This window comes from Mesocricetus auratus, unplaced genomic scaffold, assembly GCF_017639785.1.
Source record: "Mesocricetus auratus isolate SY011 unplaced genomic scaffold, BCM_Maur_2.0 Super-Scaffold_100025, whole genome shotgun sequence".
Lineage (NCBI taxonomy): Eukaryota > Metazoa > Chordata > Mammalia > Rodentia > Cricetidae > Mesocricetus > Mesocricetus auratus.
In genome coordinates this window covers 5268113-5286612 of record NW_024429206.1, presented here as the reverse complement: position 1 = coordinate 5286612, position 18500 = coordinate 5268113, and the positions used below count along the sequence as shown (strand labels likewise).

Below are 18500 nucleotides of genomic sequence, written 5' to 3'. Positions count from 1 at the left end.
TGTTGGTGGAGGTGGGGCCGAGACCAGGGTCTCATTATATAGCCTTGGTTGGCCTGGAAGTCACTATGTAGATCAGACTAGCCTTGAACTCAGAGCTCTACCTGCTTCTGCCTCTCAAGCGTCGAGAGAGAATAAAGGTGCGAGCCACCACATGTTGTGGAAATTAAAAGACATTTCCATTGCCTCCTACTGACTGGAATTTGTTGTGAAATCTGACGAACGTTTCCATGAGTTGCTCAATGACTTAACTACTCCTTTATTTTAAATTGTTTTGGTTTGTGTGTTCATGCACACATGCAAGTGAGTGTATAGGTGCATGTGTGTTTTCAGGGAGATCAGAGGTCGACCTTGATGTGGTTCCTTGCTGTTTTTTTCTTTTTTGAGACAGTTTCTCTGGGACTGTGGCTAGCCAGCCTTTGATCTCTAGCACTAGGGTTACAAGTGTGCCACCATGCACAGCTCTTGTACATTAGTTTTGGGGACAAAGTCAAGTCCTATTTCTTGTATGCCAGCTGCTATACAGACTGAGCTGTCCCTTGCCATCTTATTGTTTGTTGATTTTTGGAGTCGTGCTCCTGATCTCAGACTGACTTTAAGCTGTGATCCTCCTGCCTCAGTTTCCATCATGCCTGGCTCACTGCCCTCTCATTGCCAAGCTATTCTCAATATTTGCAAAGAAAAAGGTCTTGTACAAGTGGGCAAGCTCACACTTGACAGACCTCATGAGCGGGCTCCTCTCTGGCAGGGTGTTTACAATTGTACCTGTTATCTCCTTGTTCAGGATTGCTTCATTAATTCTTTTTCATACAATTGAGAATTGGGTTCCCTTAGAAAATATTTTAGTTTTATTTTTTAAACATTTTTTAATTCTTTTTTTTTTTAATTCTGTGTGCATTGGTGTTTTGTCATGGGTGTAGGATCCCCTGGAACTGGAGTTAGACAGTTATGAGCTGCCTTGTGGGTGCTGGGAGTTGAAACAGGGTCCATCTCCAGCCCCCTATCTTAGTTTCCCTACCCAAAGAGAAAATCCCAGTTAATTCTCTACTGATGAGGACATGAGTGTAATTTTCATACAAAAGAGCCCTGGTAACCAAGAGGTCTGCAAATCCCTGTGTTCTCCCACCTCTGCAGCATTAGCATCTGTTTCAAACAGAGAAAAATTTGGAAATTATTCCAAAAACTAGAACTCCTAAGGGCTGCCAGTATTGACAAATGGCATTTAAAAGTTACGCTGGGAAACTGAAGTAACAGTTGCTAGCGTTTACAAAACAGTGTGGAATACGAGTCTGTGTTAGGCTCTGTGTATTTTATAGGCTGCATAGGTCTCTGTGCCTTAGTCATGTGTCTCTTTGGGTCAGGTAGGCCTTGAACTCAACTGAGAGCTGTCTGCCACTGCCTCCCAAGTGCTGGATTAAGGTGTGCACCACTATGCCTGCCCCTGTAGTGAGTTTTGACATTAGGAAACATGTTTTCTACTGTGTCCTTTTTAAAGGTTATGTGTCTGTCTCAGGTCTCTTGTGATTCCGTGTGGGTTTTAGAGTCAGTTCATCAATTTCATGAGGTGTTGGTCTGAGCTTCTAGAAGACTTTCTGGGATCTATGCCTCGTTTCAGGGATTCTACTGTCTTTAATGACCAAGCTTTCCCTTGTGAGCATAGGGTGCTTCTCCATGTCTTTGACTTCTCTTTATGGTGGTGAATGGCTTTAATATGCTGGTCTTTCACTCCTTGTGGGTATATTCCTACTTTTTAAAATGCTGTTGTGATTGGAATTGTTTCTTAATTTCATTTTTGGGTTGCCTGTTGTAACTGTATAGAAGCATAACTGATTTTTGTGTGTTGATCTTGGTTCTTGCATCAAGATGAATTTGTTTATTAGTCCTAAGTAGAAGTGGCCGGAGCACACAGTCTTGTTTGTTTATGATTTAGAGTGTGCCTTTCAACACTGAACATTGTGTTAAGTGTGGGCTTTCCTTCTTTTCATGAGAAAATCCCCTTCTATTCCTCATCTGCTGAGTGTTTTATCATGTTTTGTCAAATGCTTTGTGTGTGTGGTGGTCCTGAGAGTTTTATCTTTCTGCTGTTGGTGTGGTAGGTCCCACGAATCACTTTTCATATCCTGAACCAACCTTGCTTTCGTTGCTGAGGTAAGTCCCACTTGGTCTCGGTGTGTAATTACTTTTCATATGTTGCCAGATGTGCTTTGCAAGCATTTTGCTGACGGATTTTTGTCTCCATATTCACGAAAAGTGCTGACTTGTAGTGTGTGTGATATCTTGTTTTGTATCAGAGTACAGGTTACTTAAGAGTGCTTCCTGCTCTTGTAGTCTTTGGAGGTACTTGTGAAATTGGTATTAATTCTGCTTTGTAGACTTAGGTGGTGGTGCCACTGGACCTGGGCTTTGTGGCTTGCATTCGCAGCCACCACTCTTCATTCTATAGATGAGGATATTGGAGTTTAGAGGGGTGAAGTAATTGCTGACAAGTGGCAGAGCTGGGGTTTGAGTCTGGGTTATTTGAGGTTAGGGTTAGGGTTAGGGTTAGGGTTAGGGACAATGGCTGTGTTGAGTGATGGGTTTCTTACATTGATACTGGATTCTGTGGCAGAGTCATCTCTTAAAACTGTCCCATCATGAAGTGGTCATGTAGCCATCATGTCAGCTTTATGTGTTTGTCCCTACTTTCAGGTAGAGACCCTGACACAGTCTGTGACTTAACTCTAGTGAACCATGCAGGATCTGTGACATTCACATGGATGCTGGCAGGTTCTGGAGCTTGCTGTTGGTACTGCTGTTCTCTGTTGTGTTTGAAGGGCTGGAGACTTTCTCTGCAGCTAAAGCAGCAGTGTCACATGTGAATAGCTGGATTCAGATCAGATTTGACCTTGGGCATGAATGGGCTCACACTGCTTTGCTGCTAACATTGTATTCCATGGTTTAGAGGTGAGCTTGACTCTGCATAAGGTAGAGAGGACTGCTTGGTTTGTTGAGGCTTGGTGGTCCAGGCTGGCCTCTTAGCTTGCTAAACTGGGATGACTTTAAGATCCTGGCCTTCCTGGCTCTGTCTTCCTAGTGTTGGGATTATAGGTATGCACTACTACACCTGGCCTGAGACATGCTCTCTTTTCTGCCTGTGCCAGGGACTTACAGTGTGTTTCCTTGTGAGCACCTCCCAAGATGCTTAGCTGAATGTAGGGCTGCGCATGGCAGTCAATCACAGTGACTCACATAGGCTTTTCTGAGCTTTGTTGTCACAATTGCTTTCTGGTGGACTCCATTCCTTTCCTAATTGCTTGTGTATACCTGTGTTTATTCCTTTGCTGTCACAGGTTTAGGGCTTTGGGAGGCAGTGGTGCTAAGTTCTCTGTGTGTGTGTTACCTGTTTGTAGGTTTTGCCTACTTTTCTATTGGTTTTTGTTTTTGTGGGTTTTTTGTTTGTTTTAAGACAGGGTCTCTGTGTATCCCTGGCTGTTCTGGAACTTGCTCTGTAGATCAGACTGGCCTTGAATCCACAGATACACCTGCCTCTTAAGAGTTGGGATTAAAGGTGTGAGCCACCGACTTTTTCTATTGGGTTTTAATTTTATCAATTTGTAAAATATTTTAACACATAAGAATTTGACTGACAGCTGGGCGTTGGTGGCGCACGCCTTTAATCCCAGCACTCGGGAGGCAGAGGCAGGCGGATCTCTGTGAGTTCGAGGCCGACCTGGTCTACAAAGCTAGTTCCAGAAAAGCCTCCAAAACAATACAGAGAAACCCTGCCTCGAAAAACCAAAAAAAAAAAAAAAAAAAAAAAAAGAATTTGACTGACCTAGTGCAGTTTTTTCTCCTGTGTGAACTTTAAAAAAAAGATTTCATTTTATTTATGTGGATATGTGAATATGAGCTTGGATGTCCATGGAGGCTAGGAGGAGGTTGTTGGATTCCCTGGAGCAGCAACAGCTACAGGTAGCTGGGCATGTGTGTGTAAAACAAATGTGGGGCTCTGAGAGAGCAATAAACGCTAACTGCTGAGCTTTCTCCTCTCAGATCCTTAACTGACCTTTGAAGCACTTGCTGGGAGGAGCTGGTGGGGACTCCAGCCTTAGTGACTTGTAGTGCCAGTGGCTGTGGGTGTGCTGGCTTCTGAGAGTGGCCTGTATGGAGGTGTGTGCCTTTAGTTTTAGTTTTCGCCACAGTGGAAGCTGTGTGTGACTCATGACTGAAGAACTCACACTTTTTCCCATTGAAGGATTGGCTGAGTGTAAGTCCTTAGCATCTCCACCAAGCATTCAAAGTGTACGTCCCAGTAGTCAGCAGGGAAGGTCAGGCAGCAGCTGGGCTGCAGAGCACAGGGCTCCTTGCCCTGCCACCTGCCCCAGCATTGCAAAGGGGACACTTCTACATAGCCTTGCAAAGATAGGAGGGTCTAGCATGAACAGACGCTGCCTCTGCGTCTGGCAGTGGGTTCAGGGCCACAAGGGAGGCTGTTAGAGGACAAGAAATAGCATTGCCACCACATGCCCCACTTGGCTCAGATGGACAGGTGCCGGCCTCTTCTGTTCACAGTGATCTGGTTTTCAACAAAATCGTCAGGGTTTGGCCACATGCCAGTTCCACTTAGCTTTATCCACGTTCCATTTGTCTTTTGAGCAGAATGCCATACAGAAGCAGACAGGAAAATTACATTAAGTGCTGGCTAGAAAACCTTAGGTGGGTGGGGCCTTGGCCTGGAACACAAAGCTTCCTGTGTTCATGTCCATCTGGCAATCCAGTGGGATTTGTCTAAAATGACCCATGAGGACTCCAGGACCCCAGCTAGCTGTCACCCATATTCCGCATGCCCAGCTCACTCTTACAGAGGTTGAATGATCTGACAGGAGACCCTCTTCATGGTCTCCTTTCTCCTCCACACTGAACTCCCTTCTTCCTATGCAGCTGCCACCATCATATCATCAGGCTGTCTTTGACTGCCCTGGTTTCTGGCTCAGTGCCTGGCTCTTAACTTTTCCCTGCAGGATGGGACTGCCAGGCTCACTGTCATGGTAAGGTGGCCCCATCAGCCATTTAACTACTTCTCCTTTATCTAAGACCTGGCTCTTCTTGACTTCTGTGGCAGCCTCAGGTCAGATTTCCCGTTCCTCACTGGCACACTTAGCAGCCAGCGGTTGGTTTGGGTTGCTCTGAAGGGCGAGCCTGTTTCCAGAGGATAGCAGGCGCTTGGAGGCAGGGCAGCTGCTTCTGTTTCTTGAGTCTGCATAGTTGGTAATGTGGAGTCACTCTGGGGAGCCAGCACAGTGCTCAGACAGAGGAATGCTGATGTCAGGGAGAGGGAGGGTGTGTAAAACTGGAAAATGACCCTGGAGGCTGAGGAGAAAGTCACCAGGTCATAACTGGTTTGGGGCTTTGGCTCCACACCTACAAGGTAGCTTCATTTTACTGTTTTCCTATCTCTGAAATAGGAAGGGTGGAGTGAGTTTTCCCACCCACCCCAAAAGACCCATTTTCCTTCATGATCTGTCTCAATCTTACCACGGACTGCTCTGGTATCGTAAGTTTTTCCGACACACTTCTTAGTGCATTCCGTGCTCTCTGTGTTTGTGCTGCAGAGGGAACTGGGATTTGCAGTCTGGCCACTTTTTAGGACAGTAGACAGAACGCCGAAGTGTTGTGTTTTTCCAGCTTGCCTGTTGCAGAAGTGCAGCGTTGGCGACCCACGGTTCTCACGTGTTCTCCCTTCTTTTTACAGACACAATGCGGCGAGTGGTGCGACAGAGCAAGTTCCGGCATGTCTTTGGACAGGCAGTGAAAAACGACCAGTGCTATGATGATATCCGAGTCTCCCGAGTGACCTGGGACAGTTCCTTTTGTGCTGTCAATCCCAGATTCGTTGCCATCATCATAGAAGCAAGTGGGGGAGGAGCCTTCCTTGTGCTCCCTCTGCACAAGGTGAGTGACAGCCCATCCTGGAGCTGGAGGTACAGGCAGTTGGTTTCTGAGTTGCCTCATATGGGTGCTGGGAACTGAGCTCAGGTCCTCTGTAAGGGCTAGCAAGTTCTCTAACCTACTGGTTTCTGAGCTGTAAATGGAACATGAGTGCAAGAAAATGTTCCAAGGGATGACTTATAGCTCAGTGGTAGATGGTTATATCTCATTATTTAGTGTGCGTATGACCCTGGCTCATCCTCATTGCCAGGTCAGGGATGTTGGAGGGGTCCACACAGACACACAGGATTCGAGATTTATCCTAACTCTGTAATACGTGACAGCATAGGACTTAAAGGGGTAGAATGAAAGGCCCTGACTTAGTGATTCCGTGTATGACTTCACCCTCAGAGTGTCCTCATTGGTCCTCTCCTGACTTGGCCTTTCACTGAGTCCTGTCCCAGTCGGGCATGAGTTGGAGCTTTTGTGCATCTATTCTCCTTAGCTGTAGGAGGAAAGGGGGGTTGAGGTGAGGGCTCAGTGCCCTTACCACCATGTGCAGATGCAGATGTTGAGTACAGCTGTTTTCCTGTTGTGAATATGAACATAGGATTTTTGCTGCTACCCCCATATCTACTTCTGAGCCATGTGTGCTAGGATGCATCTCACTATGGATCATGGGCTCTGAAAGTACATACAGTGAAGTCAACTTTCTTTTTTTTTTTTTTTTTTTTTGGTTTTTCGAGACAGGGTTTCTCTGTGGCTTTGGAGGCTGTCCTGGAACTAGCTCTTGTAGACCAGGCTGGCCTCGAACTCACAGAGATCCGCCTGCCTCTCCCTCCCAAGTGCTGGGATTAAAGGCGTGCACCACCAACACCCGGTGAAGTCAACTTTCTGCCAAGAGCATTGCTCCGTATCAGGTGGATGATTCCCTTTGGAAAAGCTTCCAGTTCTCCTGCAGTTCCGTCTTGGGTACTGATGACTTCTTGTTTTGTTTTACATCCATGTTTGACTTCTGTGGCTGAATTGATTATTGCACAACTAAAGCAGCTCTCTAAAGAATTAGGGAGCTGGGTGCTCAGGGAACAAAGTAAACACTCGTTTCCAGTGCCTCTTCCAATCTGCAGAGATGAATCTTGCCATTTATTGGAGAGATTTTTACTTTGATACTTTTATTTCTATTGACTGATGCCATCCCATTGTTAACTTAACCTGATTTTGGAGTGGGGGTTTATGCTTTGCCCACACATCTGTTTAGTATGTTCTTTTATTTTTCAAGGGTTATTTTTAATTATATATAGGTATAGGCAGATTTTCTGTCTCACCTGCCAGCTCTCAAATAACTATGCATACATTTCTTGTAATTCTAAAAGCTCAGCTAATAGCTTAGGCTTCTTCTTAACTAGCTCTTACAACTTAAATTAACCCATATTGTTATTAGTCTACATTCTCCCATGTGACTCTTAACCTCTGTCCCATTTTGTGTGCCTGATTTGTTCTGTGTCTGATTTCTCCCCCTTCTCCTTCCCAGCATTCTCTCTGCCCCCAAAATCCTGCCTAGTTATTTGCTGTAAACTTTTTATTGAACCAGTGTCAAACAGTGACTGACATCTTCATACAGTGTAAAGGAATATTCCACAATGTGTGTGTGTGTGTGTGTGTGTGTGTGTGTGTGTGTGTGTGTGTGTGTGTGTGTAAGCATATGTGTGCTCATGAGGGCATATGAGTGTGTGGAAGCTAGAGGCATTGGATCCACTTAAAGCTGAGGCTATAGATGGTTGTGAGCCACCTGGTGTGGGTGCAGAGAATAGAACCTGGGTCCTCTGGAGGAGCAGTGAGTGCTCTTAACCGCTGAGCCATCCCTCCAGCTTTTTATTAGTAGGGCTCAGGGCGGCCATCTGAGAGGACAGCCACAGCCTGTGAGCCAGGTCAGGGACTCATGGTCTGTTTGGAGTTAAAGTGTTTTTCTTTTTATAAACTGAGGGACAAATTCAAGACATTCTTTTCTTCAAAGAAATGGAACAAGCCAATTAAGAAGCCCAAAATAAACTCTGAATGGCTAATCTTCCACTGAGTTCAGACAGTTCCTTCAGCTTCCACATCCACAAAAGGCTCTATGAATCCATCTTTGCTTTTGCAAACCACGGGAGACTTAGAACCTCACAGCACTTAGAGGAGATATGTTCAGTGTGGTTCTCACCTACACTAAGTAGCCTGTGTTAGTCAGTGTTATGTTGTTCTATGACCATCCTCACAGGAATGAGAGTAGAATGAGTCCTTTGAACATTGTTAGGCTCCAGCTGGGAGATGGCTTAGCTTGTTAACATGAGAACCTGAGTTCAGATCTCCAGCATCATATGATAAGCTAGGCTCAGTTATGCATGTCTGTAACCCTGTCACTAGTGGGGGCAGAGGCAGGAGGAGGCTGCTAGTCTATCCAAAATGGTGAGCTCCAGATCACTGAGAGACGTTGTCTCCAAAAATAAGGTAGAAAACACCTCCACATGTGCACACATGCAGGTGAGTACAACTATACATGTGTACATGCACACATACATGTTATTCCTCCTTTGGAGGAGTCGTTGGGGCATTTCTTCCACAGCTGTAATGCTGTCTGTAAGGTCTTGTCCTGAACCATTGTTTCGGAGGAGGAGCTGACAGTGGTGCAAACTTAGGGCCAGCATTGGAAGGTAGACCAGCTGTTCTTGACTTCTCTCATCAGTGGGTTCACACGTAATCTGTGCTTTTCAGGCACTGAAGTGTACAGTTAATTCTTTGTGGGAAGAATGAGGTCTGGGAATTGAAAATTCTGGGTCACCGTGTAATGGCACACAGATCTTTGTCATTGTGTCCCTCCATTTCTCTTTTTGTAACTTAAAGGAGCTACGTATAAGTGACTTCCTCGGTCCTGGTAATTTTATATGCTCTCAGTATGTGTCCTCTCCTGTGGCCATTAGCTCTGAGGTGTTTTTTTAGTGGGATCAGTATTCACAAAGCAAGTGTTGGTGTTGTGTCATTTCCCCTTCTTGGTCTGACATATAACTGCAAGGGACAGATGTCAGGGCTCTGCCCAGCAAGAGAGGGTAGTGGTCAGTCCTGGGGACCCTCAAGAGGCACCCCTGCATAGTCCTGTGTGTGCCTTGGTAGCAAGGACTGGCCATGAAGCCAGGTGTCAGCTGACACTGGTGTTTCTGTTCTTCCTAGGGTGCTGCCTGGCTACTGGGCATCAGTAACTGAAAAGTATAACCATCCTCCATGTTGGCAGAAGTTCCTACCCTGCAATTTATGTGTAGCCCTAAGTGTTTGAGTAAGGATTGTGGACTTCACATTGTTGCTGATATTTGATTGTCACTCTTCATTGTTGTTTGACCATCACATGTAATGATGTGTTGGTTTGCTGTTTGTAAACGCAGCACCTGCCCAGTGCCAGCATTTCTGCCCTTCGGAAAGACTTGCTTCTAGTTTTTGTTGTGGTCATCCCCCTCCCTTGTGGGGTCATGATTAAGCCTCACCAAGCTGCACCCTACCACCCTGTATCCCCTAGCATGGTGGTCAGTTTTCTAATCTGCATCAGAAAGCATCTTCTCAGATTGCTGCTGTTGGCCCTGTGTGGTGGTATACACCTTTAATTCCAGCATTTGGGAGGCAGCCTACATAGTGAGTTCCAGGCCAGCCAGGGCTACGTGGTGAAACCCAAAGAGAGAGAGAAGACAAAGAAAAGATAGTAAGGACTTGAGCTCTTGGTAAGCACCGACTTACTGTGCCTACTGCAGCCAGCCTGAGGTTACTCTAAAAGAAATGAGAGCTCTATATGGCTTTTATTTTATATTTTAAAAATTATTTATTTTTATGTGTGTGAGTGTTTTGCCTGCATGCATGTTTGTACAATTCCTGTAGAGGTGAAAAAAGTCGTTGGATCCCTTGGAACCTCTGTGCGCATGCTGGGAATTGAGCCGTCTCTCCCACCCCTAGTTATGTTCTTAGTCCCCTCAGCGGATTCTAGTGATGCTTCAGGGTTCTGTACACAGCAATATTGAGCATGCATATACTGATCTAAGGGATTGTGTCCTTTCAGAGAGTCTCACATTTAAAAGCTAGTATTTGCCCACAGTAAACCACATTACTGTAATCTCAGAGTCTTGTGATTAGATCCTCAGAGACTGTAAATGAGTTAGATAGTCCCTGTCTTCCAGGACTTAAGATCCAAAATGTTAGTAACAGGGACAAATACACTGGTGTGTGTGTGTGTGTGTGTGTGTGTGTGTGTGTGTGTGTGTGTGTGTGTGTGTGTGTGCACCCATGCACAAGAACCAGTACACACATAAGCAGTCAGCACGTTGGATCATGTTTGAAGCACATGATTTATGAGTTTTTTATGTGGATGATTTTATTAGAGGAAGTTATTGTTAGAAGTCCCTGCTTGAGGACTAAGGAGTGTTCTCAGCTAAGGTGTGGTGACTTGGATTAGCCCGTGTGAGCCCTGGCTCTTCTGTAATATTGCTCAAGCTGTGGCATGCCTCTCTGCCCTGACTTCTGCAGGTGTGGTATGTGGTGTGGTGTGTTTTCTTGTGCTTCAGTCCTTCAGAGGATAGATAAGACATGGCCGTCTTGCGGATACAAAAAGACTTTGTGATTTTGGCTAGTGTGAGGAATAGTTTTTCCCTTCTTACAAGTGTTCAAACTGCCTCATTGCCAGCGTGCAGGTTTTCAATCCCCTGAGCAGTCTGCCAGGCTGGCATGAACAGTCTTTTTTGTGACGCACAGCTGAAGCAAGTATCCCCTCCCTGATGTGAATCATGGAGATTCACGCAAGCACAGCAAGCAGCAGTTCCTGTTAGGCATACCCATGGACTTCGGACCTCAGAGCCTGCCAGGTCTGCCTTAACAAGCGAGGGTGGAGGGTGCTCTTAGAGCTTGTGCGCTCCTGTCTCCCTGGCACCTCTCCCTTCCCCTTGACTATTGTGACTGTAAAGCATCTTTATGTCTTGGAGTGACTGCTGATTTCCTTGGTGTAGTGACTGTCTAGAGAGGTATGGGCCATGATGGGATGGGTGTGGCTGAGACTCTGTTACCTTTGTGCCACTATCTCTTTGTCCCTTCAATGTTGCTGGGCAGTCCCTTTTATTTATGTATCTCTATAGAGATACAGGGTGTGTGTGTGTGTGTGTGTGTGTGTGTGTGTGAGAGAGAGAGAGAGAGAGAGAGAGAGAGAGATGCTCATGGTGATCATTCTTGTGGAGGTCAGAGCACAACTTGTGGGAGTCAGTTCTCTACATTGTAGGACCATGTAGGTCCTGGGCATCAGTCTCCAGTGGTGTGGTCAGGCTTGGCTTGGCTGGAGAGCCTGTGTTTGCTGAGCAATAGCACTGATCCCTGCAAAGTACTTCTACCCACAGTTAGTTTCTCCCATTACTTTGAGAACATGTAGGATTGTAGGGATTTTGCTTTATGACTGTGAACTGCAGTCTTAACTCATTTTGTAGTCTGCGTCAACTATCAGTTTGTAAAAGAAATCCAGCAAATGCACTCAGAACGTACAGAAAACCATCACTGATCGTTTTCTTGATTCTTGCAGGAATGTGCATAGCACCTGCTAGATGCACGAGAGAACCTAATTCACTTCTCACGGCAAGTCTCAGATAGGACCAGGTTCGGCCAGGACTACTCTAGCTAGTTTCTGTCATGTTTTGGAGAAGAAACTTTGATTGGTTCCAGTCATTATTCTGAGCGTCTAATAATTGATCTCTTTTTGCTGTTCATTATTCAGATCAAAATTATCCATGACTTGCTAAGCAGAGAAAATCACACTTTTGACTCTCAGTTTCCCCCATGCCATGGTACCACAGGCTGCATCATCATGTTGTGTTATGATTATTTTCTTAGCCACTACAGACGGGGCCACCATTTGATCACATTCTCTTAATTTGATTGGGTGGATGGTGCAAACCAGATGACTATTTGTATGGGCCTTTCAAAGTCTGTCCAAACTGTGTCGTGAGATCAGTCTTCAAGATGGCATCTGGTGACTCTCACCCCTGGTATTTGAACCATTGTGTCAGTCTCCAGACGTGGTGGAGTGTTGTAGCGTGACTTCTGAGAGTAGGTCATAACACCTCATGGCTTCTTTGGAGCTGCTGTGTTGTAAGGATACCGGGACAGTTCTGAGGAGAGGCCCATGGGCCCTCCAACAGCCAGACCAGTGCATCGTGTGGTGCTGTAGCTCATTAGTTTATTCAGGCAGACTCTGACACTGAACAAATACCACACAACCAGTCTTGAATACCTGATACCCGAAACTTCGAGGTGATAAATGTTCATTTTTAGGCAATTGAGTTTTGGGACAGGTAGGCAGCAACTATAATACTGATATTCTCAGACTATAGTCTTTGACATCTGTATGAGTAATAAGAGTTGTTCTGGCTAGTTTTATGCCAACTTGACACAAGCTAGAGTTATCTAAACGGAGGGAACCTCAGTTGAGAAGATGCCTCCATAAGATCCAGCCAAAAGGCATTTTCTCAATTAGTGATTGATGGGGTGGGCCCAGCCCATTGTGGGTAGTACTGTCCCTGAGCTGTTGCTATAAGAAAGCAGGCTGAGCTGAGCTGATCAAGCAGTAAGCAGCTCACCTACATCCCTGCTCTGCTTGAGTTCCTGCCCTGACTTCCTTTGATGATATGATCATGTGGAAGTGGAAGTGCGATATGCTGTTTCCTCCCCCAACTTGCTCTTGGTCATGGTGTTTTGTCACAGCAATAGTAACCCTGACTAAGACAAGTGGCTTTCTGATTGTCTGTCCACCCCTCCCCCATCTGGTGTTGGGCCTTGTATACGTTAAGTAAGTACTCTTCCTGACCTAGCATGATGAGCTGTCAACCACCACTCCTCTTCTGGCAGTTTTGAGCATTCTTACCTTTAAAGAACTATAGATAGAGAATATAAATGCATATACATGTGTGTGTGTGTTAATATAAACACTCTGTTTTGTTTGAGATAGAGATAGAATCTTTCAATGCAGCGCAGGCCCTTGAAACTTGTGCTGGGTTATTACATTTATTTATTTATTTTTAAGCATTAAGACTAGCCTTGTTTTCTGCTCTGTGGATTGGTTTTTAAGTAGTAGGAAGCAGATCTGTTTCCCTTGTAGCAGTGTGCTTAATGTGCACCCAGAGAATAGGACAAGATGTCTGGTGTTGGAGGCCATGTCCTAGCAGAGAATCATGACAGTGACAAGTCAGGACCCGTCTTGACTGAACTAGACACAGACAAATAACAAAATGAAAAAGAAGGTAAGGAAAAATAAATACATAAAATAGGCAAGTTCCCTGTTTTCACCCAGCTGTATGCTGCTGCAGCATGGCTTTGGGTTTATAGTCTGCCGGCCTCTGCCATATCAGCTCCCAGCAGTACAGAGTTCAGTGCTCCAAGACTCAGACCCTCCTGCACAGGAATAAGTTGTAAAATTCATTCAGAGCTGGGTGTGGTGGCACACTCCTTTAATCCCATCTTTTGGGAGGTAGAGACAGGTAGGTGTCTGTGAGTTAGAGGCCAGCTTGGTCTACAGTGAGTTCCAGGATAGATGGGGCCTTGTAGAAAGAGACTGAAAAAGAAAAAAGAAATCACTATTCATATCCAGAAAACATTTTTGTTCCCAGGGGCTTAGGTCACAAACTCTAGGCATTCAAAACATAGCTACCTCATTCTTAATTAGACTAGTCTGTGCCCAGAAATTCTTTTGGTTTCAGAAGAAGCTGTGAAACCCCAGCCCTGGGCAGTGCTGAGCGCCACCTGTCGCATTGGATGCCTGCTGCCAAACACCAGGGTGAGCAAACAACATGCCCACCTGCTCTGGAAAAGAGCAGACTGCGGGACCCCGTGTGTAGAGTGCAGGACAGAGGATCCTGAGGTCACATGGGGACACGTGACACTGCAGCGGCCACCACGCAGCTCGTTTATCAGCTGAACTTTCACATTCCTGCCATACTCTGGACTTAATACTCCCCACACCTGTCCTACCAACTTGTCATTTGAAATCCCAAAGACTGAGGCAGGAGGATCTGGGTTTGAGGCCAGCCTGAATTCCATGGTGAGACCCTATCTGAAAAAAAACCAAACACAACCCAAAGAATATATGCTAAGTTAGAGCCAAGCCTCACAGTGAGTCTTGCAATGCAAGCAACAACTATTATGTCCATAGGCACTCAGCTGGCATCTGCAGTGAAAACACCATTAAATAGGATGGTGACTCCTAACTCCAGCCATTCCTGTGGTCATCAGAGAGGGCAGTGGATATGTTGAGAGAGGCTGTAGATACAGACCTTTAGAAAGGATTCTTCCTCCAGACGGGAAGGGAGGAAGATCTGCCCTCCACCTGTCTCTCAGAGAGTACCTCTGAAGTCTTGGCTGCCTTTCCCACACATGGGCTGAGCCCTGAGGTTTTGCTTCTGCTCTTGTCTTACTCTGCAGTGACCCATCAGCCCAAAGCACTTTAACCAGAGCCCTTGTCTCCTTGCCTCTGTCTCTATGGAACAGGGAGCCTACCCGTCACTCCTTCACCTGCCCATGTCAGGGCACAGCAAGCACCTATTTGAGGGATCAAGAAAGTGCTTCTAGGAGGCTGCATTCTCTTGGAGCAATGTGGACGAAGGTCTGTAAAGACCTAAGGACCTTAGAAACTGACTGCTGGCAGGCTCCCCTCTGCTCCTCCATGCAGTGTGGGGCTGCTGAATTGCTCCTTAAGTCTGCCTTCTGCCAGAGGCTGTCTTTGCATGTCACTGTGCCCCTGTACTTGCCAATACTCTGCCTGTGAACAATCAGGAAATGTCTCCACCCTTGACCTGCTGGACACAAATGGTATCACCTGACCCAGAAGGCTGCACCTGAATTTCAACAAGAAGCCTGCCCTTGGACCCTATGTGCAGGAAGGCCATATCTTAGGTGGCTAGCCCCTGTCTCAACCTGGGTATCTCCACAAGGTAGAAAACAAATGCCAAAAGGCATGTTGATTTATTCTTTTCAGAAATGACACTCTCATTTAAAGTGACCCTGTTAAGTTGTTGACCTATGTGGGGTTGTGGGCTTTTTCATGACCACATCGAACAGGTCCCACTGGTCTGTTCAGTGATATGTCTCACTCTTGACTGTACAGTTCACTGCCCCTACGTCTCCTGCAACATGGGTTCTCTGAAGGTAGAGGGGCTATGACCATTCAGCATGATTGTGCTGCACGGGTGTATGTCACCATTTGGGAGATAGCTCAGAAACACCATGTAGATCTGTGAGTTGTGACGTGTACCTCAGGGGAAGGTTGAGGTCTGGTTTGTGCAGAACAAGCTCCCAAACTCAGTGTTGAAAAAAAAAAGTTTGGTCTTTTCTTTCATCCTCTTCCTCTGCTTTTTCTAAGCCTGCAAATCAAGCTGCAGCTCATTGTCTCCATGAGCCCTACACCTGTTCCAACAGCCCAGGCGGTGTGCAGCCTCGCTGTGTCCGTGGTCAGGTGTGCAGCTTCGCCGTGTCTGTGGTCAGGTGTGCAGCCTCCCCGTGTCTGAAAGTACTCCTTCATAGTCATGTTCTGATCTTGGACCACAGCTCAGGATGTGCACACCAGTCATTCAGCTGTACCTTAGTATCATGTCTGCCAGCTGATTGTATATGTTGCCATCAAAATAGAGCACTCGGACTCCTTTCCAGCAAGTGAGCTTCAAAACTTCATGCAGATTGTTCTGTTTGCACATCTGGCTTCTTTGGGTTCATAATTTAGGGTTCACCCCAGAATCACGGCCATTCTCACCTCTCAGAAGGGCCCCACATATCATAAGGAGCCTGGACCTCTAGATCAGGTCACGCTGATCTCTGCAGTGATGTGCCTTTGTCCATGAAGCTGCTGGGGCTGGTGCTGAGGAATGTCTTGAGTCTGCTCGGCAGAGTGAACTGACTTTGCATCATCTGCCTCTGTGGCTCTGTGCTGTGGGTGCCTCTTACTGAGTCCTCACATCTTTATAGGGGTGCAGAGCTCATCTTCAGGACTTGCTCATTCACACAGGACAGCAGGGGCTTCTCAGGCAGAAAGATGCCTCTGAGCTGCTCTGTGGTGCTCCCTGAGAACTCTTCCCATAGAAGTCATTCATTTGCTTCAAGGGTATGTGCATCTCCTACAGTGCCAGTCACTTCTTTATTAGGCACAACACCGAGGCTTCTATGCACAGTCCCCAGCTGGCTGTACTATACAGTGTCAGTCTTGATTGGCATTGTCCAGGAATCACAAAACTTGGGTCAGGCTCATACTTCCTGGTTTCCACAAGACAGTGGTGATGGATCTGAGCAACACTGAAGATGAATGTGTGTGCAGCTCCTTTGAGAACAGCACCAGTGTGTAATTTTATCCAAAGCCATGCATGGTTTTTGGTGTTCAACAGGCTTATCTCATTGTCTGAGAAAATAACATCTGCATTGAATGTGGTACTTGTGGCGGAGGGATTAATTGGTTGGCACTTGTCTTTGTCTTCTGGTGGTGCCCCATGGTAGGCTTCACATCCCACACAAGCTCAGAGCATAGGTGAGGCGCAGAGCCAAGACGGGTGTGCTGCCACTTACACACCCCATAGCTGCTGCTCCCAAGACTGTGCCCATTGCCGTTCAGGCTGACAGTGGCAGCAGGGGTATTGCTTTGTCAGCTCCACCTGTGGGCAGGAGGGTTTTGTCTAGGTATTGTTTTTAAAGTTCCTATAACAACTGCCCTGGGTCTGCCCAGTGCTGAGCCTTGTGACTGCATCAAGTGCTCCCACCCTCAGTAGAATTCCACCTAAGGCTAAAAGATGAGGAAGACAAGGAAGAGTACTTGCAAAGCCCCATCAGTGTACGATCTGAGAAGTATGGGGAGGTGCTCTGCCCCGGGAAGGTATTGATGGCCACACCTCTCTTCCAGACTGGGACTTGGCATGGGGGAATGGCATGCTAGAGGACGTGGATCTGGTCATTTGAGTGTCATAACCCAACACTGTAAATCAGAAGTACTTGTTCAAAGAAGCTTTATAGTAGAGAATCACACATTTGTTGGCTTTCCCCCCTCATTTTCAGTATGAATTGTACAGAATTGTCATTTTTCTTGAGGGCATGTGAAGAACCAGAGCAAACCCTCAGGTACCAGCCAGGTGTCTTCCCTTAACCACCTCAGGAAGAGGCAGGGGCTTGAGTCAGTCACAAGTGGAGCTCCATAGTCCCACCCAGCTGTGTTTGGAGGGCGTCTTCCATGAGCTGTCAGCTTTGCACTTCGTGTGGCTGCAATCTTTCCCCTGTTCTGCAGAACTTGAGTCTGGAATGGAGGCTGCAGGCTTTTTATTTGGCACTTCCATGTCTGTCTTCCTTTTTGTTGTTTTTTTTCCTATTATGTATGAAGGACTGTGGGATCTTAGAGACTTGTAGTCTAGTTGAACCTCTTTACATTCTCTCCCTGAATGGAAAGCTTAACAACAAGACAATAGCTTGGTCTTTGTGCCATCAGCCCATGATAGTGCCAGGTGTTCAATCTTGGTGTGTGCCATGCCTTGTGATAGTAATGAGATCCCAGCAGCTCTGTCTGAGGGCTTCCTTTAAGTGCAGGCACTGAGCTGATAAGTTCCTCCTTTCACAGGCAGATTCAAAAGGAACATAGGCTCCCATGGTGCTTTTCTGTGACCCACTGTGCCAGCACCTGCCAGATTTGCATTGGCTGCATCGCTGTGTCAGCTGAATGTGCTGACAGGCGGTTTTCGTTGCTACAAAGAGTGATGCTGATTGTCCACTGTACAGAGGTGGCTGTTGGCACTTCATAGCTTTTGGTGTTAATGGTAGAGGGCTTTATCATGGCCTTTTCTTGATGTGTTCTGACCAGTCCAGAGATGCCCCAGCACCTACACTCTGAAGTGTGGCCATGAAACACTGGGGGATGCGCTAGGGATTTGGGTGGGGAGGGCACCAGGTGCCGAACAATGGCTACTAAATTGTGTCCTGAGCTGTCAGCCACATGAGTGCTGCGTGGTCTCATTACCACATGAAGTGCCACAGAAGGGCCTTTCATTTCCTCCCAGGGCCTGTGTTTCCAGTCTCACTGGAGGGAACAAGGAGGAGGGGAGCCCTGCCTCCCCCAGCTAACAATGGGGCACAAAGTGCGGCAGAAGGAACCTCACAGTGTGCCCTGGGGCTATTTTTGATGACTGTGAGTGGCTGTGACTCACTGAGAGTATGCCCAGCAGATGCTAGTTTCCACCCTCCCCCACCCGCCCTAGATGAGATGAACAGGCTGCTGTCCTTTGTGCATCTCCTCACCTCATCCAGCTTCTGCCACTGCAGTTAGTGATGTGTCCCCAGCAGCCGGCCTGCAGGCCTGACACGCTCTGACACTGGTTTTTACCATATATGGCCATCAGTGCTCTGTGGCTGACAGCTGGCCAGGGTAATTTCCTCCCTTTGCTTTGATTGGCTGCACAGCTGCTTGGAGAATGGTGGGATCTGGAAGTGTGTGGTGAGAATCCACCTAGTCCAGTGCTGGGAATGTTTAACTCTTTCCTGGGCTCCTGGAGGCCCGAAGTCCACGCTGAGCACACTGGCAGCTGCTCCCA

The 18500-nt window shown here is 46.7% G+C and overlaps 1 protein-coding gene across 3 annotated transcripts in view; it reads left to right on the top strand.

Moving 5' to 3' along the window:
- The window catches only part of Coro1c (coronin 1C), a 66377-nt gene that overhangs the window by 19618 nt on the left and 28259 nt on the right, over window positions 1–18500 (top strand). For all 3 annotated transcript variants that reach the window (XM_040731694.1, XM_040731696.1, XM_040731695.1), the window contains exon 2: window positions 5729–5928. In XM_040731694.1, coding sequence (XP_040587628.1) covers window positions 5734–5928 — 195 coding nt within the window. In that variant the 5' untranslated portion in view covers window positions 5729–5733. The remainder of the gene's footprint in view (window positions 1–5728; window positions 5929–18500) is intronic.